General features: G+C 42.7%; 1 protein-coding gene across 2 annotated transcripts in view; it reads right to left on the bottom strand.

The window, feature by feature from the left end:
- Positions 1–24723, bottom strand: part of ncapg2 (non-SMC condensin II complex, subunit G2) — a 130050-nt gene extending 105327 nt beyond the window's left edge. Inside the window, exons 1-6 of one of the 2 annotated variants that reach the window (XM_041183125.1) lie at positions 24688–24723; positions 9984–10095; positions 7655–7840; positions 4674–4788; positions 2041–2198; positions 1258–1392 (exon numbers count right to left, since the gene is read on the bottom strand). In XM_041183125.1, the coding sequence (XP_041039059.1) occupies positions 1258–1392; positions 2041–2198; positions 4674–4788; positions 7655–7840; positions 9984–10061 (672 nt within the window). In that variant the 5' untranslated portion in view covers positions 10062–10095; positions 24688–24723. Of the gene's footprint in view, positions 1–1257; positions 1393–2040; positions 2199–4673; positions 4789–7654; positions 7841–9983; positions 10096–24258; positions 24392–24687 lie in introns of those variants that run through there. The other variant, XM_041183126.1, reaches the window with a different exon arrangement.
- Between the last annotated feature and the right edge of the window lie 1079 nt (positions 24724–25802).

Raw genomic sequence — 25802 nt, forward strand, 5'->3', positions numbered from 1 at the left:
GAGAAAAAAAAGCACCTTGAGGCCAAAAGTCTCTATGGTTCACTGCGCTGGAAGCTCACGCTCAGATTGAAATTATTGAGGAGTTAAAACTAAGCTGGAAGATTCGCCTAGCTTGCGCTAGAGGAAGGATCTCCAGTAATACTCTCACTGTGAAGGACCATTCTGGGGTTAAAAATTACCAGGCTGAGAAAGAAAAAGAAGTAAACCCTTGGGAGGTAAGAATCATTTTGGACTGATTCTGGGAGAATTGAATGGCTACTTAAATGGGAATGTAATGTATACCTGCGAAGTGTGTTTTTTCAGTTCTACTAAAAATAAGCTGGGGTATTTTGTTCTGTGATTTAAAAGAAAAGTTGCCTACAAAAGTAGTGTTTAGTCAACAGTGCTTTTTAGTCTTTTGTTACAGCAAAGGTCTTAAAACGTGAAATCTTGTCATGTCATCCTTTCAGCTATTAATTGGAAGGTTGAATTTTTCTTTAGAAGTTATCAGTCTTTATATTTCTGTTGCATCAATAAGCAATATTTCTACCACGGAGTCACAGCTGATAGTCATTATGTTGTGAAGTTACCCAACACACCAACCATTGAAAACAAATTTCCCTGGTTTACTTTATCAGACTCATACAATTTTGAGCAGAAAGGCTAAACCATAGTCAAAACCTTTAATTTATTAAAATGTGATGAAAATTAGATGATCAGCATAATAGGTCTTAGATGATTGAACTAATTAAAACAGATGATATATGTAGGGGATTGAATATAGTTGGCACAAACTGTGACTGGTCAACAATTGCCAGGTAGCAAGACTCTTAATGTTAGAAATACTATTAAAAAAGCAGATGAGCAAATTCTTCAATTAGCTAGGGGCATCCACAACTTGCTTGTCAAGGCACAGCTGCAGCATATAACAAGTTAATGAAAGGACAACCATGGGCACATAACAATAGAGTTCAAGTGGCAAAATACAGCAGATGCTGGAAATTTGAAATATAAACAGAAAATTTTGGCAATTCTGTTTCTCTCTCTTACTGTTGATCATTTCCAGCATTTTCTGTTCCTACACCAGGATTCATGTCCCTGTCTTAAAGTGGAGGAGTCATAGGAGCTCAGACAATTGATTTAGTACAAATGCTGCTATTGTAACAAAATATTTTCAAACTGTATATTATACCATGCAATAAGCAGAAAGCTGTGCTAGATATGCATTGCGTTTTCAAACACTTTTGTGTAATATGTAATACTGCTTTCTTCACTTACCTCTTCCTTTTTTATGTGGGCAACACTCATGAAACACTGAAGCAAAATATTTTTCACTTCGTTGCTGCCTTCAGAATTGAATTCAAAATTTTGTAAAGCTTGGTGGAAGTGCCAGAGTCGAACTATGTCAGCATTCTGTGCATGATGAAGTGGAAAGGAAAGCAACATTTATTTATTCAACTGGCATCCAAGAGCTACAGCATCAGATGATTACACATCTAACTATTTCAAGGAAATAGACCAAAGAAAAATGAACAGAAAAATAAAGTTATAGTAACAGTGTAGGTAAGAATGAACAAACTGAGCACAGGTAGCAGTTAGAGTAATTAAACAGAACCTTCACAGCTTTTTGTTTAGCTCTACATGCTCAGCTGTTTTTTTTAACCTTGTCATTATCTTTCTGTTAAGCTAACTTTGTAAATTCCTAGGTGACTCACTGCTTCTTTGGCTCACCCTTCCAACAAATATGCCTTTATACAGTAAAACAGAAGGGGGCAGTGAAGAGAAAGCAGCCAACAACTAAGGAATAGAGAAAATACAAGAGAAAATGAGTGTAAGAAATTCAGAAATAAAAGGGCGAGAGGCATAGGGTAAAAGAAACCAGTTTGAAGGATAAGAGAAAGACGAAAAAAAATCAGAGAACAGACAGAAAGTTTGTCAGAACCAGGCAGAGAGATACGCAACTATTATTTATCGTTTTGTTCATGAGCAATGTCACAAATAAATCAACTAGTATAAAATATTCAGCAAAATTAATCTTCAGATCAATAAAAGTCACTATACCGAAAATTTCCCCAATAAAGTTTTCTCCAACAACATAATAAAGGCAGTTTTCCCCAATTCTTCTTTGCCTTCTAATCCTTTGTCCCACCAAGCCACAAACAAATGTTGGATGGTAATTTTCAAATCTCCTTGAAGCTTAGGCAATGCTGGCAAAATGCCTGTAAAGAAAAAAATTAAAACAAAATAGACAAAATAAATTCAGATCAATTGGAGGAAGGTTGGGACTGGGGATGCATTTGATGGATTGGGAAAGGCATAAACAAATAATGATTGATACTACTACCATATAACATAGTAATAGGCTATTATTATATATTATTTTATAAGTCCTTTCCGCAAGTTTATTACAATATTACATGTAAAATTATTCAATCATTCTTCATTCATTGTATGACAGTGCTACTTTCTTGGTCATGTTCATTATACATTACAGTTTAGATCCACAAGACCAAGATAAAAACAAGCTGTAATCACCCTAGGTTTTCCACAGCATAAGGGTTATCCAGTCTCTGGCTATTGAGGCTGCTTGGACAATAACTGCAAACCACATGTTTTCTTTTCCTGGCAGCCTTCAGTCTCGTGAGACAGTGGTTTGCGCCATGGTAGTTAACTCTGCATTAAAACATCACCTGGTGTGGCTCAGGAGCCCCACTATAGCATGGCAATCTCTGTCGTACTTGCCGCAAATGAAGGCAGCAGGCTGAGAAGATGCAGGATGTGCTAGCCTCAGTCTTCTCTGGGCCCTCTTCTCAACCAGCTGAGAGTTTGCTGTTTTTCCTCAACTCTTCCAACTCCCCTCCAAACAATCAACTTTCATCAGCGGCTGTCTCCCCAACTGCCTGTGCCAATGTCTGCCAGCTTCATTTCATGCTCGCGGGTGTCCTTATAACAGAGCCATGAGCTTCCAGCAGGTCCTGACACAATGGCCAGTTCATTGTCCAGAAGATCTTTGGGTATGCGGCCATTACCTATCCAATGAACATGGCCAAGCCATTGCAGGCATCGTTGGCTTACAAATGAGTGCATGCTCACAGAATTAATATGCTCCAGCACATAGTTGATGACCTTGTCGTGCCAAGATATGGATATATCTGAGACAGGGAATTCTTCAGCCTCTTCTCCAGCTATATGCTGTTCAGGTCACACTACTGTAAAGGCGGGTGCACTGAAGACTTGGGCTTGGGAGGCTCGCAGTTTGGTTTTCTCCACCAGGTTGCAGTTGTTCCACACTCTCTTACTCAGCTCTTACACATATACCGTTCAAGTAATAACGACTAATTAACAATTTGCGCATACAAACTAACTAGTGGTAACTTTGGATTCAAACGAATATATGCTTTTCGTACATTTACCCAAGTAGATTTGGTATTGACCCTCCACCAAAACACTAAGTTGCACAAACTGTCACTGCAACAAATGATTCAAATTTTATGCCCAGCAAAAAATTGAATTATGTGAAACGCATAAACTCGAGCTTGGCAACAAAATAAAAAATTCTGTGACCTCTCTCAAAGTTCTCTCACATGGTGGATTAAGAAAGAATTAGTTCCTGTTATCACTTTAGGCGTTGCCACATACATATAATTACTCTCTGTGCAAACTGACATTTTGTTCCAAATCAAAACCGTCTGAAAAGGAAACCACAACATCTAATCTTGTTAATGTTTGCCTAACCTATACACGTTCATTGCTCCTTCTGAACTCAAAATAGCCTATTCACGTGGAAAAAGCCTAATCCTTCCATATCAATCTAGTGTTTTTTATTCCATACCTTTTCTAAGGCCTCTCCTTTACCCATTTCGAGAGGGACTAAAATGGGCACAGTTGAGGTCTAGGTTAGGTCTGACCAACATCTTACACAAGGAACATAATATTTTTAATTACACATCAACATCCTGGGGGGTTACCATTGGCCAGAAACTGAACTGGATCAGCCATATAAACACTGTGGCTACAAGGACAAGTCAGGGCATAGGAATCCTGCAACGAATAGCTCACCTCCTGACTCCCCAAAGCCTGTCCGCCATCTACAAGGCACAAGTCTGGAGTGTAATGGAATACTCTCTACTTGCTTGGATGAGTGCAACTCCAACAAGACTCAAGAAGCTTGACATTATTCAGAACAAAGCAGCCAACCTGACTGGCACCATATCCACAAACATTCACTTCCTCCACCAATGATGCACAATGGCAAGGGGGTGTACCATCTACAAGATGCACTGCAGCAACTCACCAAGCCTCTTTAAACAGCACCTTCCAAACTCATGATCACTACCATCTAGGAGGATATGGGTAGCAGACAGATGGGAATGCCACCACCTGGAAGTTCCCCTCCAAATAACTCACCATCCTGGCTTGGAAATATATCCCATTCCTTCACTGTCGCTGGGTCAAAATCCTGGAACTCCCTCCCCAACAGCACTTTGGGTGTACCTACACTGCATAGACTGCAGCGGTTGAAGAAGGCAGTGCACTGCTACCTTCTCAAGGACAATGAGGGACAGGCAATAAATGCTGACCTAGCCAGTGATGCCCACATCCCACAAATGAATAAAAAAAAGCCTATGAAGGACCATTAGTTACTACATAAACACGAGCTTATTGAATAATTGATGCCAAAATAAAACACCTACCGTTCAAAATAATAGCAATTTCCAGCAAGTCACTGTAAACATCATTCTCATCAATTACACGTACAGACGCCACTACCACCTCAGTTACACCACTGACCACAGATAGATTTTTCTTCTGAAAAGAAGCATAGGAGAGGTTCTATTTAACTTACTAAAAAAAATTAAGACGCAATATAATTTTCACTTAATTAACATCTGATAAGTTAAAACTGCCCCACCTCCCTTCAATGTCTGATAAAAATACAAAGTATGTAGAAAGAGTACAATTGATCAACCAATTATATTACGTGATTTCAACTTTCCCAACATTAATTGGGATAGACATAGTGTTAAGGGCTTGGATGGAGTGGATTTCTTGAAATGCGTAAAGGAGAACTTTTTAAGTCAATATGTAGAGGGTCCAACAAGAGGCGGTGCTGTGCTGGACCTAATTCTGGGGAATGAAGTCGGACGAGTGGCTGAGGTGGTGGTGTGGGAGCATTTTAGAGATAGCGACCACGACATGGTACAATTTAAGCTTGTTATGGACAAAGAACTAGACAAGTTGCAAAAAAATGTTTTGAATTGGGGGACAGTGGATTTTAGTAAAATAAGGCAGGATCTGGCCAAAGTAGGCTGGGAACAGCTACTTGTGGGGAAATCTGCAGAGGAGCAGTTGGGGGCATTCAAACAGGAAATGCAGTGGGTCCAGGCTCAACATGTTCCCTCTAAGGTGATAAGAAGGAGTAACAAGTCCAGAGAACCATGGATGACCAGAGATATTCAGGATATGATGAGAAGGAAAAGAGAGGCTTTTAGCAGTTACAAGGGAAGCAAATCAGCAGAGGCATTAGTGGAGTACAGAAAGTACAGGGTGGAGCTTAAGAAAGCAATTAGGAGAGCAAAGAGGGGACATGAGAAAGCTCTGGCTGGTAAAAATAGGGAAAATCCTAAGATAGTCTATAAGTATATCAATGGGAAGAGGGTAACCAGGGAAAGAGTAGGACCCTTTAGAGACCAAGGGGGCAATCTATGGGTGGAGCCAGAGGACATCAGTAGTGTTGAGCGAATGCTTCACATCCGTCTTCACCCAAGAGAATGAGGACGAAGGTATCAAACTCGGGGAGAGAAACTGTGAGGTTCTTGAGCAAATTGATATGGGAAGTGACAACATATTGGAGGTGTTGGCAGGCTTAAAAGCGGACAAATCTCCAGGTCCAGATGACTTGTGTCCCAGACTGCTGAGGGAGGCAAGGGAGGAGACCACAGGGGCTCTGACCCAAATTTTTAATTCTTCTCTGGCCACGGGGGTGGTGCCAGAGGACTGGAGAACAGCTAATGTGGTTCCGCTATTTAAGTATTGTAGAGAGAAGAGGGAACGACAGGTCCGTGAGTCTCATGTCAGTGGTAGGGAAACTATTGGGAGAAAATTCTGAAGGAGAGAATCTATCTCCACTTGGAGAGGCAAGGTTTGATCAGAGATAGTCAGCATTGCTTTGTCAGAGAGAGGTCATGCCGAACAAATTAGATCGAAATTTTTGAGGAGGTGACCAGGTGTGCAGATGAGGGTAGTGCAGTTGATGTAGATTATATGGATTTCAGCAAAGCCTTTGACAAGATCCCACATGGGAGACTTATAAAAAAGGCAAATGCATATGGCATACAAGGTAATTTGATAAGGTGGATTCAAAATTGGCTTAGTCGCAGGAGACAGAGGGTGATGACAGGAGGATGCTTTAGTTAACAGTGAGGTTGAGGGTTGAGTGTCTTGGGCTACAGGAAGATATAGACGGAATGGTGAAATGGGCAGATAAGTGGCAGATGGAATTTAACCCTGAAAAGTGTGAGTGATACACTTTGGAAGGAGTAATTTGACAAGGAAATATTCAATGAATGGCTTGGCACTAGGAAGTTCTGAGGAACAAAAGGACCTTGGCATGCATGTCCATAGATCTCTGATGGCGGAGGGGCATGTTAGTGGGGTGGTGCAAAAAGCATATGGGACACTTGCCTTTATCAATCGAGGCATAGATTACAATAGTAGGGAGGTCATGTTTGGAATTGTGTGAGGCCACAGCTGGAGTATTGTGTGCAGTTCTGGTCTCCACATTATAGGAAGAATGTGATTGCATTGGAGGGGGTGCAGAGGAGATTCACCAGGATGTTGCCTGGGATGAAACATTTCAGTTATGAAGAGAAGTTGGATAGACCTGTGCCGTTTTCTTTGGAGCAGAGAAGACTGAGGGGCGACCTGATGAAAGTGTACAAGATTATGAGAGGCATGGACAGGGTGGATAGGGAGCAGCTGTTCCCCTTAGTTGAAGGGTTAGTCACGAGGGGACGTAAGTTCAAGGTGAGGGATAGGAGGTTTGGGGGGCAGGGGGATGTGATGAAAAATTTTACCCAAAGGGTGGTGAGGAATGCACTGCCTGGGAGGGTGGTGGAGGCGGGTTGCCTCACATCCTTTAAAAAGAACCTGGATGAGCACTTGGCACGTCATTACATTCAGGGCTATGGGCCAAGCGCTGGTAAATGGGAATTGGTAGGTAAGTTAGGTGTTTCTCACGTGTCGGTGCAGACTCGATGGGCTGAAGGGCCTCTTCGGCACTGTGATTCTGTGATACACCAAAACGAAGAATGATTCCAGTGTGGGACTATGGAATTTAAAAAATTAAATGTGGCAGTACATTTACATAGCAAAACAGAGCTACAGAATCCTCCTCCATTTGTAGTAGTTCTACTGCCGATTATGTGATTTCAACAGTTTGACTGTGAAGTGATGAGAAAATCTGGCTGGCCTCATGGAGAGGGTCATTAATTTCTGGCAACATACAGGAATATTTCAAAATCAAGCTGAAATAATTGTTTTCATTCTACATAACTAAAAATGCGATCATATTAAATTAGTTAGTGAAGGCTAGAATAAGATACAAAAAGAATTTATGCTCCTGATAGTTTATGGATTAAAATACAAATCAGCATTATAGATATCATCTCCTCACCATATCAAGTGCACCCTCCAGTTCCATTTCATCTTCGCTGTCTTCATCTTCCCGCCAGTTCTCCACTGGGTTGTCCAACAGAATATTGGTTAGGAGCCTCTTCAGCTGCTCCCATAATGCTTCTCTTTGCTTCCGCGGGAACTCCTGTAGCACCTCATTTAGATCAAATGGATCCGAATTGTTTTTCTAAAGATAGGAAAAATGAAACTGAAATCAATTATGGCATTTTTCCAGAGGTCAGCCATTTGCCTTAAAAACATGAAAATACATCACCACGAAGATTCCCAAACCAAAGTAAGAATTGGTTTGTCCGATATGAATTGAATATATTCTCCCAGGAGACACATCCGAATTACTTAAATCCAGCTTTCATATTATCCAGGCATTAATCTTCAGGGATTTTATCTTGGAACCAGATTAACTCTCTTCATGCTCCCATGACAAGTGGTAGATATCAGCAGCTCATCAATTGGCTTGGTGAGCAGTATAACCTTTCATCTCTGACCACAGCACGAACACAAAATCTAAGTAAGTGGTTCTACCTGTTGGGCTTGTAGAGATTTAGCAATATCTGTCCATCTCAAATCAAATCCTCAAAATTATATTCAGCCACTATGGCTGAGGAAGATGACTAAACACATCTTATTTCACTCTTTTCAGTGCCTAACTGATGCCAGAGATTTTAATCTCCAACATGTCACATGTTTGGGACAGTGTATTAAAAAATCTGTAGCATCAGTCCTAAGTTTCTCTTTCAAGAGTTTCAATCTCTGTCCTCTTGGCCCACTCTTGCAATTTTGTTCAAAGTAACTTTCCAGATTTACCCTTTGAGAAGTCTATCGTCTTCTAATAGATGTTTTTTTCCAGCCTTTCCTCATACCTCGGAAACCAGAACAAGTATGGTGGCTCTTCTTGAACTGCCCCCAATATCTGATTTCTCTCATGTCTTGGTGAACGGAACTCAAGGTGTGGTCTGGCCAGCCAATACAGTTGCGATTGAACCTACTGGCTAACAGATTGGCACAGTAAAATAGCTCCTCACATTGGGAATTTAATTGAATTGTCTAAATTAATATCCAGTGAAAATGTCAGTCATCAGAAGATTGTCATGACTGATCAGAGCCAATTTCTGAAGTATAGCATAATCTTATCAGAACAAAAAGAGGTTACACAAGGAAAAGTAATTATGCAATGAGCTATGGTTATCTGGAATGCATTGCCTGAAAGTGTTGCGGAAGTAGATTCAAGAATAATTTTCTAAAGGTGAACTGGGTCAATACTTGGAAGTGCAAAAATTTGAAGGGTTATAGGGAAAGAGCAAGGAGTGTAACTAATCGAATAGCTGTTTAAGAGCCAGCACAGGTATGATGGGTCACATGACCTTCTTTCGTACTGTGTCATGGCATGGTTCCATGCTCAAAGAGAGCTCCCATTTCATCTGAAGTTCCACAGAAGTAAAGATAAGCTTTCAATTTTATTAAACAAACTGCTGGTAACCAGTAATACAAAAGCAAAATATTGCAGGTGGTAAAAAAGCAAAATAAAACAGAAAATGCTGGAAATACTTAGCAGGTCTGGGAGCTGCTGTGAGGAGAAAGAGTTAATGTTTCAGATCAATAACCTTTTTGTCACAACTCCAGTCAGTTCCAATAAATGATCTTTGACCTGAAGTGTTAACTCTGTTTCTCTCCACAGTTGAGTATTACCTGCATTTTCTATTTATATTTCTGATACGAGGTTCTAGTTATGGGGATGGGGTATGGTACCAAGGAGGGGCGGGAGGGTGTGGTGGTCAATCAGATGAATTACAGCCTTTTCCAGTCTTGTACTTTTCCTGTATTCCCAAATCGCACCAGCTCTACCATGTAATAAAACCAGACAGTCACAAAATTAATAATAATATAGTACATGGTAAAGAAAATTCCAAAGAGAAAGTGGATCGAAAAGGTTATTTACTTTAAATTTCACTTCGCTGGCTGATCATCAGTAAATAAAAGTTATGAATTCAAAATTGTCAAGTGAGAAGAGACCTATAGTCGTTTTTTTTGATGGAGAGTTGTTGAAAATCACTGTGCAATTGGAGCCAAGATTATTGCATTTTTGAGGGAAAAATCAATAAATATTTGAAGAGAAAGATTAGGGTAGTGAGGTTCACACTGCTAGAGGAAAGAGGTATAGATATTATTGACCCAAAAGCCTCTTCCTGTGCTGTATGATACTAACTAAATAGATTTCAACATGTACTATTAACTATCTTTATTTATGAAGCTGGATAAACTGTAGGCATATGTATTATTCCAAAAACATTCCAAACAGGTACAGTACTTACATGAAGCTGAATAAAATTCAGGAAGTCTTCCACAGATTCTTTACACACAGATTGTAGAAAGGAGTCACGTTTTGACATGATGCACAATTCCTTTCAGCATCTAACAAAATGGCTGTGCCAGAAAATAGATGTATATTATGGAAGAATACAACCCTTTCATTAAGATTTGTTCAGTAAATAAACAATTTAAGCTTGATTGCTCTTAAAATAGAAACAGAAACTGGAATTTTGTTAACAGCGTGCCATTCCTGATATTGTAACTGGAATTGTGTGTCACTCACACTCTCCATTTTTCTCATTTCCCATGTGATTATAATTAAAATTCTGAGTGCTGGTGGTGTGCATGCCAATCCCTCAAACAACATCATAAAAAACAGATCAGCTGGTCATTATCCAAACAGGCAGCCTTTGTGAACATTGCACCAGGAATTTCTGGAAAAACTCAACAGATCTGCGGAGAGAGAAATAGAGTTAACATTTCAAGTCCGTATGACTCTTCAGTTCTGAAGAATGGAAAGGTACTCTAATTGGCAGAATATGAGTAGTGGTGTCACACAAGGATCTGTGTTGGAGCCTCAACTATTCATCGTATTGTTAACTTAAATGATGGGGAGAAAAAGCTACAAATCCAAAATTTGGCAATGGCACAAGGAAAGACAGCATTGTAAGCAGTGTAGATGGAAGTGTAACATTACAGAGATATTGATAGATTAAATTAATGGCCAAAACTTTAGCAAATGGATTTCTACGAACGCAAATATAATGTCATGCATTTTGGATCTAAAAAAAGATGGAGCAAGATACTTTTTAAATGGTGGAAAGGTAGAAACAGTGGCAGTTCAAATAAATTTGGGGTTCCAGGTACATAAATTTTTAAAATATTAGGTACAGAAATAATCAAAAATGGAATGCTGGTCTACATTTAGAGGGCTAGAATATAAACTTGTAGAAGTCATGTTTAGCTATCCAAAACCCTGGTGGCGTGTGACCAGAACAAGGGATTCCTGCATGCATATGCATGGTATCCTGGAAGCCGTTATGATTTATTTATCCTGAGGAATTAGCAACTGCTACAACAGAGGTCCACGGCTGACCTCTGGAGGACAAGGGGTACCCCTTAAGGAGCTGGCTGATGACCCCTTTTAGGCAGCCGCAAACGGAGGCCAAAAGGTACTACATCAGCCATGTGCTGACCCACAATTTGGTAGAGCAGGCTAATGGCAACTTGATGATGTGCTTTAGGTGCCTAAAATGTTCTGCAAGAGCTCAGTATTCTCCTGCAAGGGTCTCGAGAATAGTCATCATGTACTGCATGCTTCATAACGCAATGGAGGGCCTACAAGCAGATGGGCCAAAACCAGGCCTATAGCTGTAACATCTGAGGAGGAGGATATAACAGCGAGGAAGATGATGATGAGGAGGAGGAGCCCACGTTCATGGATCTGACATGGGGAGAAGGAAACGGGCGACAATGGGATACCAGCTGAGGGGCAGGCTCATGTAGCCAAGGCTGATTCTTTATAGGAAGGGTTCATCACCAGAAGCCTGCTACTTCACAGTAGATTCTCCTAGGCTCTTGAAAGGTCAGAAATTGCATCAGCCAGTTCCAAGTGTGTAGTTTCCACATAATACACCTTATATATGGAAGCCACACCTCAGACAAATGCCCGTCCCAGACAACATATAATAAAGTCAGTGCCATAAACGTGGCTGAAACTATGATCACCATAACCCTTGGGCAGGCAGTGGTGTAGTGGTATTGTCAGAGACTAGTGATCCAGGGTTTGAATCCTACCGTAAGGAAATCAAAATTTCACATTTTTGGTACTCTTGGGTGGGATGAGGGCATCACTGGCAAGAACAGCATTTGTTGCCCCATACTAGTTTCTCCTAGAATAAGTGGCTTGCTTGGGCCATTTCAGAGGCCAGTTAAGAGTCAGTCACATGTCTGTGGGTCTGGAGTCACATTATTCATTCAAGGAATGTAGGCTTCGCTGGCTAAGCCAGCATTTATTGCCCATCCTTAATAGCCTTTGAGGTGGTGATGGTGAGCTGCCTTTGTGAACTGCTGCAGTCCATGTGGTGTATGTACACCCACAGTGCTGTTAGCAAGCAAGTTCCACGATTTTGACCCAGTGACAGTGAAGGAATGGTGATATACTTCCAAGTCAGGATGAGTGGCTGCGAGGGGAACTTCTAGGTGGTGACATTCCCTTGTATCTGCTGCTCTTGTCCATCTAGGTGGTTGGTCATGGGTTTAGAAGGTGCTGTCTGGTGAATTCCTGCAGTGCATCTTGCAGATGATACATGCTGCTGCTACTGTGCGTCGGTAGTGGAGGGAGTGAATGTTTTTGGATGGGGTGCAAATCATGCGGGCTACTTTGTCTGGGATGGTTTCAAGCTTCTCAAGTGTTGTTGGAGTTGCACTCATCCAGGCAAATGGAGAGCACATTCCTGACTTGTGCCTTGTAAATGATGGACAGGCTTTGGGATGTTAGGATGTGAGTACTCGCCACAGGATTCCTAACCTCTGACCTGTTCTTGTAGCGACAGTATTTATATGGCTAGTGCAGTTCAGTTTCTGGTCAATGGTAACCCCCAGGATGCAAATAGTGGGGGATTCAGCAATGGTAATGCCATTGAATGTCAAGGGACGATGGTTAGATTTTCTTTTTGGGGTTGGTCACTGCCTGACGCTTGTGTGACATGAATGTTACTTGGTACTTGTCAGCCCAAACCTGGATATTGTCCAGGTCTTGCTGCATTTGGACGTGGGCTATTTCAGGCCTCGATACCCTGGGCAGAATTAAATGCCCTCTCCCGTGGCAAGTTTGATGGGGGGGGGGGGGCAGTTAATTGGGCATCCCACCACCTTGCCACCTCTACCCTGATTACACACATACAAACATACTAATTAGGGGCAGGAGAAGGCCATTTGGCCCCTCCAAGCTGCTCCATCATTCAGTATGATAATGGCTGATCTGATTGTGGCCTCAACTCCATTCCACCTACCCGATATCCTTTGACTCCCTTGTTAGCCAAGCCTTAAAATTATACAATGTCACTGCCTCCATTGCTCTCCAGAAAAAGTTCCAAAGATTCACGACCCTCAGATAAAAATTTTTTTTATCTGTCTTAAGTGGGAGACCCCTTAATCTTAAACTGTGTCCCCTAGTTCTAGTCTCTCACACAATAGGATTTAGTCTGTGACAAAAAGACCCTTCGACAGCCGTCCCAGAGCCTGCACTTGCTGCCTATTCCTCTAACCCTACCCTGACCCCCATGAACCCCCTCCCACCATCACTCACCTGTTGCTTAGGTCCATCTGGAATTGATAGAATCAAGGCAATTTTTTTAAGTAAAAAAAAACTGGCTGGAGCTACATGTAACACAGTCAAAAGATGACCTGACCTGATCTTTACTCTGTTACTATGTTCTGGTCACTTCTTCCCTCTTCTCTTTGTCCAGTAGCTGGTCGAGGCAATTGGTGACTGCAGCCGAAAGCGTCTCACATAGCAACAGCAGGACCAGCCAGAATAACTGCTCCTCGACCTCCAATCATAGGCTCCCTCCCTCCTGCCTTGCTGCTCCTTCAAAGACAGAATATATGATTGGAGGAGCAGCAAGGCCAGGAAAGGAGGAACCTGTGAGTGGAGGAATAATACAACAAGCATGGAAGAGGCAGAATCTGTGATTGGATCGCTATTCCTTCAAGTAGGTAGTGGGCATTAACTACAAACTCACTTGTGCCCACATGAATAGACAGAGTGAACTGATGAATAGATAGACTGAACTGTGGTTGATGGGTTAGGCAGCTTACGTTAGGTGGATATTTGTAATGTGTAAAACTGTAAATTAATGCTCATAAAAGTGTGTAAAGATTGGTTCCAGTTACATCCTCCACCAACTGGCTTTCTGAAATACGACATCCAGTCATTCCAAATAACTGAAGCCCCTTATTGCTGGAACCATTCTGACAAATCTCTTCAGCAGGCTCCCTAATGCCTTAAATGGTGCCTAGAAATGGAACACAATATTCCAGCTGAGGTCTAACCAGTGTTTTATATTGCTTTTGTACTCTTATTATAAAATTATAAATCTAATTATAAAGCCAATGATCCTATATATCTTTTTAACGGCATTCTCAACTTGTCCTGCCACGTTCAAAGATTGTGTAGCCACCCAAGTCCCATTTGTACTATATTCACAAATTAAAATGTAAAATAATGTGCACGTATATATTTTCAATTCTTTTCACTCAGTCAGCGGGCAGGCTCGGCAGTAGCGGTCGGGAACCCGACCACCACCAGTGGTCTGGAACCCAACCGCTGCCTGCGGTTGGGTGCACACCGTTATTTTACACTGACAGGCCAATTAAGGGCTGCCCGGCGTAATTCGCGTCTCCTGAGACCATCGAGTGGGGGCGGGGGGGAAAGCCAATGTCCGCCGGGTCCAATGGCGGCCCCGCAGCCTATTCAAAAACAGCACAGGCAGCCACCCTAAGGCTGCCATTGACTTTACGAATCGGCTGAGCCCTGCAAGGTTTTCCTCAGGTGGGAGTGGCAAGGCTGTAATGGCAATGCAGGTACAGGGTGGACTAATCAACGCACCTCTCTCCTTTCAAGAGAAGACAGCACACAATAATGCAGAGGCGCTGCGCACTGGCAGAGGGCAGCCCCACCTTCTAATCCTTACCAGATATGAGCAGAAGGCCCTGGAGTTGGAGAGGCGCCATGCGCCGAGATCAACCGGCTGCGGTGAGGTTGGGGTACTGCAAGGAGGGAAGAGTGCAGTGCACTGAGGTCAGAATGTCTGTCATTGTAACCATTCCACTGTTGACTGTATATTGATTTCAGCCTCCAAAATGGGATCCCCATTTATAATGGAAAGACGAGGGCACCCTGATCCTGATGCCAGGCATGCACATTAACAGTGTAACTACTTCAACCAATCAAATGTCCACGTTTTTCCTTTCAGGCACGCCAGAACACCATTGGTCTCAGGAGCCTGAAGGACCACCGCTCACCTGAGAGCATGGATGATATGAATACACCAACATCACATCCTCTCAGCCAGGTAGGCACCAGCTCAGATACCAGGACCTCTATGAGAATAAGATCGTTGGCTAGCATCTTGGTGCACAGTGGTGATGGCATTTTACACTTGCTTGAGGTGCAGGCGGAGGCAGAGAGTGCCCCTCACCCCGCACACCAACTGTAAAATCCTGCCTTATATCTTTTTTTTCCACATTTGTCAAGCTAGAATACTGAAATAAATTGTCTTTTACAGTACAGTCATCAGAAGATGAACTTTGATTGCTGGACATAACATTTGAAGGGTGACAGGTGGGAAGACACCGTCAAAAAACGCGATCACAACTTGGACATTATGAAGTCTGTATGGCCTTGCAGTGCTTGCGAGAAGAAGTGATAAGAACTGAGACTTGTTTTGGGAAAGGACTATACCAGACCTCAGGATTGGAATGCAGTCAGAAATTTGGCTCAAAGGGACGCTTCTTCGAGGACTCGCTGCTGCAGCTGTAGTGGAATAGTCACCAGTGAAGACAGGAGGAAGAGCCAGGAATGGAGTGACTAACCATGGTGCCCACCCGTAGGTTACTCAGCAACTTGGCAATGTATGTTACAAGGAAATAATAATGTATGTATCAATATTGGGTATTGTCTTGGAACATGCTAAGTTGGGGTTGTCCATTTTGGGGAGCTGTCATGGAACAGACCAAATGGGGATTATTCTTTGTGCTTTAGAAAAATTTGTCTTTCTTTTCATGTATTATATATATGATATAGAAATTACACATAGATGTGCGTAAATAATAAGTGCTTTCTCATTTTAATAAACTTTTCTCTTTCTACTTATTTTTCTATATTTTAATATTATCAATTATAATTGTCATATATTATTTTTATTATTATAATCATTATTCAATGCTCAATAAAATTGTTGGCTTAACACATCATAGTCACTCATTCCTGTTACATCCAGAGTATGGCTCCGAACCGAAGTGAGACTCCAAAAGGGACTCTCACACCCTTCCCTACAATTCTTTGTAACCCTGACCCTGGACGCTAGGGAATTAGCCTCACAGATCTTCTCTGGACAGCTTCCACACCTGAATGGTAATCAGCACCCTGTGGGTTACTATTAAACAGAAACTGAGCTGGGCCAGCCATACAAATACTGTGGCTACAAGAGCAGGTCAGAGGCTGGGAATTCTGCAGTGATTCCCCAAAGCCTGCCCACCATCTCCAAACCACAAGCCAGGAGTGTGATGCAATACTCTCCATTTGCCTGGATGACTGCAGCTCCAACAGCGCTCAAGAAGCTTGACCCATCCAGGACAAAGCAGCCTGCTTGTTTGATATCCCATCCACCACCTTCAACTTCCACTCCCTCCACCACTGACACACAGTAACAGCAGTGTACCATCTACAAGATGCAGCAACACACCAAGGCTCCTTTAATCGTACTTTCCAAACCCGTGACCTCAAGGACAGGGACACATGCAAACACCAGTACCTTCAAGTTCCCCTCCAAGCCATACACCATCTGACTTGAAACAATATCGCCGTTCCTTCACCGTCGCTGGTGAAAATCCTGGAACTCCTTTCCTAACAGCGCTATGGATGTTCCTACAAAACATGGACTGCAGCAGTACAGGAAGGTGGCTCATCACCACCTTCTCACAGGCAATTAGGGATGGGCAATAAATGCTGGTCCAGCCAGCAACACCCACATCCCATTAACAAATAAATTTTAAAAAGTCCATCAAAACTGGACACAGCACTCAATGCGACATCTGACCACAACTTTGTCTGTCTTATATTCTACAGTGTTAGATATCTCATACAATAGTTCCCTTTGCAAATGATAAAATGAATCCAGACGTATCAATAATACTGCTAAAAAGCACATGACATGCCATGTCTGCTCTATTTACGGTTCAACTGTTCATGTCTGTACAACATGCATCCTCAAAGCATTAGAATAATAAGCACCAAATTTTAAAAATACACCTTCAACCCACTAAAACATTTTGTTGCACTAAAAGGGGTGAATCGGCTTACAAGGAGAAATTGAGTAGACTAGATCTACAATCCCTGGAGTTTTTTAATAAGAGGTGATCTAATTGAAACATCCTTAAGGGGCTTGCCAAGGTAGACACTGAAAAAGTATTTCCCTTGGCTAAGGAATCTACAGCATAGGGTCACAGCCTCAGAATAAGGGGTCAGTCATTTAGAAGAGGAGAAATTGCTATGCTCAAAAGTGACATAGATACATTAGTGAGTAGGCAAAGACCTGGCAAATGGAGTACAATGTGGGCAAATATAAAATTGTCCATTTTGGCAGGAACAATAAAAAAGCATGTTAGCTAAACAGTGACAGATTGCAGAATTTACAGTGAGAGGATGTGTGAAGGAGCATGGCCTTCAACAGTGAGAGGGTGCGAGAGGAGCAGCGTCACCTTTAACAGTGAGAGAATGCTAGAAGCAGTGAGGCCATTAACATTGAGAATGCAAGAGGAGCAGCATGGCCATTCACTGCGAGAGGAGAACCGTGACCTGTAACAGTGAGAGTGCGAGAGGAGCAACGTGGCCAGTAATGGTGAGAGTGCAAGAGGAGCAGCGAGGCCAATTGCAGTGAGAGTGCATGAGAGGAGCAGCGAGGGCATTAACAGTAAGAAAGCGAGAGAGGAGCAGCGGGGCCGTTAATAGCGAGAGAGTGTAAGAAGAGTGAGACACCATTAAAGAACATGGAAAGGCGAAAGACCATTAAAGAGCGCAGACAGCAGCTGTTTGGTAAGTAGGATTGATGAGCATTTCTAGTCTTTAAAGTAAAAGTAAGGTCTTTATTGTGTTTAAGTCTCAAGTCTTTTTTTTCTTTTTCTTAAAAATAGCTCGTTAAGTATCGGATCGATATTGTAATTTTTTTGCACACCGATAAAGTGTAAAGGGCGGGGGATTCTTCAAGTGTAAACAGCAGGGATACTAGAGTAATTAAGTAATTCGATAAGATATCATAGTGATGGCAGGATGGGTGATGTGTTCTGCCACAGCATGTGGGCGTGCTGGGCACCAAGGCGATCCAAGGCATAAACATCTGTAGTAAGTGTTGGCAGCTTGAGGAATTTCAGATCCAAGCTGAGGAGCGTTAGTCCAAGCTGCAGACGGTGCGCCACCTCAGGGAGGGCGAAAGTTACTTGGGCACTTTGCTCTCAGAGGCGGTCACACTCCTCAGATTAGATCATTCAAATTTGGTCTGTGATCAGGGACAGGATGGCATGAATGCAGATGAAGCAGGTATGGAGACCCAGGGGGTAGTGTTCGACAAGCCTCGACCCCTGCACTGTCTAACACTTATGAGGTTCTTGCAAGCTGTGTGGACAAGAGCGGGGACTGCAGGGAGGGTGAGCAAACTGACCACGGCACCATGGCATAGGGAGTCATTCAAATGGGGGGGAAGGAAATATGAACTTAGTAGTGATGGGGGACAGTGTAAGTAGGAGGATAGATACTGTTCTCTGCAATAATGAGCATGAGTCCCGAAGGCTGTGTTGCCTGCTCAGTGCCAGGATTAATAACATCTCCTAAGGACTGGAGAAGAATTGGAGTGGGAAAGGAGGGATCCAGTTGTCATCATCCACGTTGGTACCAAAGGCATTGATAGGACTAGTAAGGAGGTTCTGCTGAAAGAATTTGAACAATTAAAAGCTAAATTAAAAAGCAGGACCTCCAAGGTTATAATCTCAGGATTAGTACCTAAGCCACGGGCAAACTGGCATAGGGTAAATAAAGTCAAGAGTTAAATGCGTGGCTCAAAGATTGGTGTGGCAGGAATGGGTTTCAGTTCATGGGGCACCAGCGCCAGTATTGGAGTAGAAGGGAGCTGTTCCCGTGGGACAGGTTTCACTTGAACCATGCTGGGATCAGTCTCCTGCTGAATCAAATACTAGGGCTATAGAGATGGCTTTAAATTAAATGGGGGCTGGGGGGGGGGTGTTCTGGAGAAGGGTTACATAGGCTAACAAAGCAAAAGGATGGCAACATTGCAGGCCGGCTACTTAAGTATTGATGCCCAGAGTGTGACAGGAAGGGAAAGAGTGCACAAACATTAAAAAAAGCAGCAAATAAGGTCAAAGGGGAAAAAATGGTAAAAAGCCAAAATTAATGACTCTTTACTTAAATGCATGTGATATTCGGAACAAAATAAATGAATTAACGGCACAAATAGAGGTTAATGGGCATGATCTTAATAGCCATTACAGAGATGCGGTTACAAGGAGTTCAAAGCTGGGAACTAAATATTCAGGGTATGTGACTTTTTGAAAGGACAGGCAGGAAGGAAAGGGTGGTGGGGTAGCTTTGTTAGTACGTGATGGAATAAGTATGATAGCAAGAAAGGATCTTGGATCAGAAAATGTAAAATCCATATGGGTGGAGGTAAGAAATAACAAGAAGACACTGGTGGGACTAGTCTATAGGCCCCCTAACAGTAGCTATATTGTAGGACAGAGAATAAATCAGAAGATAATGAGGTCATGTAAAAAAGGCAGTACATTAATCATGGGTGGCTTTCACCTTCACGTAGAAAATCAAATTGGCAGAGCTAACCATGAGCTAGAATTCATAGAGTGTATTTGGGATAGTTTCCTAGAACAATATATTGTGTATCCAACCAGGGATCAGGCTATTTTGGATCTGGTGATGTGTAATAAGACAGGCTTAATAAATGATCTCAGAATAAAAGGTCCCCTAGGAAACAGTGACCATAACATGGTAGAATTTAACATTCAGTTTGAGAGTGAGAAACTTGGGTCGGAAACAACTGTGCTAAACATAAATAACAGTAATTATAAAGAAATGAGGGCAGAGTTAGCTACAGTGGGCTGGGAAAGGGGTTTAGCAGAAAAGACGATTGATGAACAATGGCAGACATTTAAGAAAATAGTTGATGACTCACAACAAAGATATATCCCAGCGAGAAAGGAGGATTCTAGGAAGGGGATAAACCTGTTCTGTTCTGTTGAAGAGTCATACGGGCTCAAAACGTTAACTGTGTTCCTCTCCGCAGATGCTGTCAGACCTGCTGTGTTTTTCCAAGTATTTTTTATTTTTGTTTAGGGAATAAACCAACCATGGTTAACTAAGGTAGTTAAGGATAGTATCAAATTGAAAGAAAAAACTTACACTGTGGCAAAGATTAATGATAAGCCAGAGGATTGGGAAAGTTTTAAAAATCAACAAAAGATTACCAAAAAAATAATGAAGAGGGAGAAAATAAGCTTTGAGGATAAACTAGCAAGTAATATAAAAATGGACAGTAAGAGCTTCTCTAAATGTAAAAAAAGGAAGTGAACATGGGCCCCTTAGAGAATGAGGCTGGAGACATAATAATGGGGAACCAGGAAATGGCAGAGTAGTTGAATAAATACTTTGCATCAGTCTTCATTGTAAAAGACACTAATAGCATTCCAACAATACCAAATAATCATGAGGAAAGGAGAGGGGGGGGGAGAGGAAATAAATACAATTACTATCACTAGAGGGAAAGTACTGGGAAACGAATGGGGTTACAAGCCGATAAATCCCCTGGATGGGTTGCATCCTAAGATATTAACGGAGGTCGCTACACAAATAATGGATACACGAGTAGTAATCTTCCAAAAATCCTTAGATTCTGGAAAAGTCCCAGAAATTTGGAAAACTTCCAATGTAACACCCTGATTCAAAAAGGGAGGCAAAAAAAACGGGTTTCTATAGGCCAGTTAGCTTAACATCCTTTATTGGGAAAATGTTAGTTAGTTATAAAGGATGTAATTATATAATCAGTCGAGCAGAGTCAGCAAGGCTTCATGAAGGGGAAATTATGCCTGACAAATTTATTAGAATTCTTTGAGGTGGTAACAGGCAGGATAGATAAAGGGGAACCAGTAGATGTATATTTGGAACTCCAAAATGCTTTCAATAAGGTATCACACATAAGGCTACTTAATAAGATAAGAGCTCATGGTGTTGCGGATAGTATATTAGCATGGAGAGAGGGTTGACTAACTAATAGAGGACATAGAGTTGAGACAAGGGGGGCCATTTTTAGGACAGCAACCTGTAAGTAGTGGAGTGCCACAGGAATCAGTGCTGGAGCCACAATTATTTACAATATATACTAATGACTTACATGAGGGAACTGAATGTACCATTGCCATGTTTGTGGATCACACAAAAATAGGTGGGAAGGCAAGTGATGAGGATGACACAGTCAACAGAGGGATCTAGATAGGTTAAGCGGGTGGGAAAAACTTAGCAGATGGAATATAATGTGGGAAAATGTGAATTTATGCATTTTGGCAGGAAAAATAGAGGAGTTGAATATTAATTACATAGAGAAAGACTGCAGAGAGCTACAGCACAAAGGGATTTGGGAGTCCTCGTGCATGAATCCCAAAAAGCTAGCATACAAGTTCAGCAGGTAATAGGGAAGGCAAATGGAATGTTGGCCTTTATTTCAAAGGGAATGGAGTATAAAAATAGGGAAGTGTTGCTAAAACTACACAAGGAACTAGTCAGACCACACTTAGAATGCTGTGAACGGTTTTGGTCTCCTTATCTAAGGAAAGATATACTGGCATTGGAGGCAATCCAGAGAAGGTTTGCTAGGTTGATCCCAGGAATGGAGGGATTTTTTTTTTATAAGGAGAGGTTGAGTAGGTTGGGTCTATACTTATTGGAATTTAGAAGAATGAGAGGCGACCTTATTGAAAGATATGATTCTTAGGGTGCTTAACAGGGTAGGTGCTGAGATGTTGTTTCCCCTTGTGGGAGAGTCTAGGACCAGAGGGCATAATCTGAGTAAGGGGTCACCTACTTAAGACTGAAATGAGGAGGAATTTCTTCTCTCAGGGGGTAGTGAATCTGTGTAATTCTTTACTGCAGAGGGCTATAGAGGCTAGGTCGTTAAATATATTCAAGGCTGAGTTAAACAGATTTTTAATCAGTAAAGGAATCAAGGTTTATGGGGAAAAGGCAGGAAAGTGGAATTGAGGATTATCAGATCATCCATGATCTCAACGAATGGTGGAGCAGACTCAATGGACCGAATGGCCTACTTCTGCTCCTACGTCTTAAGGGCTAGCTCTGAGATTCAGAGGGATCTGGGTGTCTCAGTGCATGAATCACAAAAGGCTAATATGCAGGTATGGGGAGAGAGTGGGAGTATGGTGTTGGGATAGAGGATCAACCATGGTCATACTGAATGGCGGAGTAGGCCTAAAGGGCCAAATGACCTACTCCTGCTCCTATTTTCTATGTTTCTGTTCTCATTCATCATGAGGAGAATTGAATACTAAAGTATGGAGGTTATGCTTCAGTTGTACAGACACCAGTGAGACTACATCTGGAGTAATGTGTACAGTATTAGTCTCCTTATTTAAAGCAGTTCAGAGAAGGTTTACTGGACTAATACCAGGAACGGGCGGGTTGTCTTAAGGAAAGGTTGGACAGGTTAGGCTTGTGTCCCCTGGAGTTTAGAAGAGTAAGAGGCAACTTGATTGAAACATATAAGATCCTGAGGGGTTTTGACAGGGTGGATGCGGAGAGGATGTTTCCTCTTGTGGAAGAATCTAGAACTAGGGGTCATGGTTTAAAAATAAGGGGTCGCTCATTTAAGACAGACGAGGAGAAATTATTTTCTCAGAGGGTCATGAATCTTTGGTACTCTCTTCTTCAAAAAGCAGTGGAAGCAGAGTTTTTGAATACTTTTAAGGCAGAGCTAGACAGATTCTTGATTAACAGGGGCTAAAAAGTTGTCAGGGATAGGTGGGAGGTTACAGTCAGATCAGCCATGATCTTCTTCAATGATGGAGCAAGCTTGACAGGCCGAGTGGCCTTTTCCTGCTCCTAGTTCATAGGTTTGTACCTGAAAGGTTGCAAAGCTTCAAAACTCTCTACCTCAGAAAGCTGTGGATGCTCAGTCATTGAATAATTTCAAGAGGTCATTAGATTCTTGGGCAACGCAAAAGCAAAATACCACAGATACTGGAAATCTGAAATAAGAACAAAAAGCTGGAAAATCTCAGGTCAGGCAGCATCTGTGGAGAGAAACAGAATTAACATTTCAGGCCAAAGTTCTAATAAATGGTCATCAAACTGAAATGTTAACTCCTTCTCTCCACAGATGCTGCCTGACCTGGTAGATTTTTGGGTACTAACAATAACAACTTATATTTACAGAGTGATTTTGGCAAAGTGAAACCTCCCAAAGTGTTTCACAGAAGCATGATGAAAAAAATATAACACTGAGCCACATGAAGAGATATTAGGTCAGGTGAACAAAAATTTGGTCAAAGAGACAGGTCTTGAAGGTGCTCCTTAAGAGGGGAGAGGAAGGTAGAGAGACAAAGAGGTGCAGGACGGGAATTTCAGACTTTGGGGCCTACATAACAGAAGGCATGTCCACATAGGGTTCTGGAGTTGAAGTAGATTACAGTGACAGGGAGGGTCCATGGAGGGATTTGAAAACAAGGATGGGATTTTTAAAAATCAAGACATTGCTTGACCAGGAGCCAGTAAGCACAGAGATGATACAGGGACAGGACTTGGTGCGAGTTGAAACATGAGCAACAGGGTTTTGGATGACCTCAAATTTATGGTGGGAATTAAGGAATTATGGGGATAATGGAGTTGAATTTGATCAGTCATGGTCTTATTTAATGGCAGAGAAGGCTCGAAGGACTAAATATTCTGCTCTAATTCCTATTTATGTTCAATACACATTACAATCAATGAAGTACTTTTAAAAGTCTATTCACCACTTTAATTTAGGAAGCACAGCAATCAACTCCCTCAAACAGCAATCTGATAATGCCCAGATGATGTTTACTGTGATGTTGATCAGGGTATACATATCTGACCAGGTCAGGAAATTCCCCTGCACGGTTTAAGAAGTAAAATTCAAGTATTGGACTTTGAATGGTTTGCTGCGAGTCAGCACCTCCACATTCTTTCAGGGAGACAGCACCCTTATTCAAGATCCAATTTGTACCTGTGGATCATACATCACATCTGTACAATGCTATACAGCAGTTGCTGAATCGCTGCTGCTCCTCCAAGTTGCTCTTGTTGCCTCTGACAGTTTGGGATACAGCGAGATTTCCCGCACCAGCACCCCCCCCCCCCCCCCCCCCCCGGAGCAAAATGCTCCAAACCCGTGTTCGCGCTCAGCCACGCACTACTTAAATACACTCGCTTGCCACTCCGCTTACCAGGGAATTAAACGCAGAAATCACAGGAAAGTCTCTGTCCCTTTGCCTCTCTTTTCTGCCCCTTGTTTTCCACACTGGATCAAATCAGAGAGTGAGCCACCCAAAAATGCGCGCCCTTTCGCCGACCAACAAGACAGCAACGCGCAAGCGCGAGTTCAAACCGGGCGCGCGACTGGCAAAAAGGCAGCCCCGACCCCTAACCGACACCCGAAGGCCGGGCCCCGCCCTCCCCGGACCGACACGCAAAGTTCGGGCCCCGCCTCCCCGGACCGACACCCGACACCCGAAGGCCGGGCCCCGCCTCCCATCGGACACCCGGAGGCCTGACCCCGCACCCCCCCGCCAATCCATCATCCGACACACAGAGGCCAGGCCAGGCCCAGTCCCCCTCGACCGACAGACCAACGCCCGGAACAAACACAGAATTACCTGGAAAAACTCAGCAGGTCTGGCAGCATCGGCGGAGAAGAAAAGAGTTGACGTTTCGAGTCCTCATGACCCTGCGACAGAACTTGAGTTCGAGTCCAGGATAGAGCTGAAATATAAGCTGGTTTAAGGTGTGTGTGTGGGGGGCGGAGAGATAGAGAGAGAGAGAGAGGTGGGGGGGGGGTGTGGTTGTAGGGACAAACAAGCAGTGATAGAAGCAGATCATCAAAAGATGTCAACGACAATAGTACAATAGAACACATAGGTGTTAAAGTTAAAGTTGGTGATATTATCTAAACGAATGTGCTAATTAAGAATGGATGGTAGGGCACTCAAGGTATAGCTCTAGTGGGTTTTTTTTTAATTTTTTTATATAATGGAAATAGGTGGGAAAAGGAAAATCTTTATAATTTATTGGGAAAAAAAAGAAGGGGGAAACAGAAAGGGGGTGGGGATGGGGGAGGGAGCTCACGACCTAAAGTTGTTGAATTCAATATTCAGTCCGGAAGGCTGTAAAGTCCCTAGTCGGAAGATGAGGTGTTGTTCCTCCAGTTTGCGTTGGGCTTCACTGGAACAATGCAGCAAGCTAAGGACAGACATGTGGGCAAGAGAGCAGGGTGGAGTGTTAAAATGGCAAGCGACAGGGAGGTTTGGGTCATTCTTGCGGACAGACCGCAGGTGTTCTGCAAAGCGGTCGCCCAGTTTACGTTTGGTCTCTCCAATGTAGAGGAGACCACATTGGGAGCAACGAATGCAGTAGACTAAGTTGGGGGAAATGCAAGTGAAATGCTGCTTCACTTGAAAGGAGTGTTTGGGTCCTTGGACGGTGAGGAGAGAGGAAGTGAAGGGGCAGGTGTTGCATCTTTTGCATGGGCATGGGGTTGTGCCATAGGAGGGGGTTGAGGAGTAGGGGGTGATGGAGGAGTGGACCAGGGTGTCCCGGAGGGAGCGATCCCTACGGAATGCCGATAAGGGGGGTGAAGGGAAGATGTGTTTGGTAGTGGCATCATGCTGGAGTTGGCGGAAATGGCGGAGGATGATCCTTTGAATGCGGAGGCTGGTGGGGTGATAAGTGAGGACAAGGGGGACCCTATCATGTTTCTGGGAGGGAGGAGAAG

This window comes from Carcharodon carcharias, chromosome 3 (genome assembly GCF_017639515.1).
Source record: "Carcharodon carcharias isolate sCarCar2 chromosome 3, sCarCar2.pri, whole genome shotgun sequence".
Taxonomy (NCBI): domain Eukaryota; kingdom Metazoa; phylum Chordata; class Chondrichthyes; order Lamniformes; family Lamnidae; genus Carcharodon; species Carcharodon carcharias.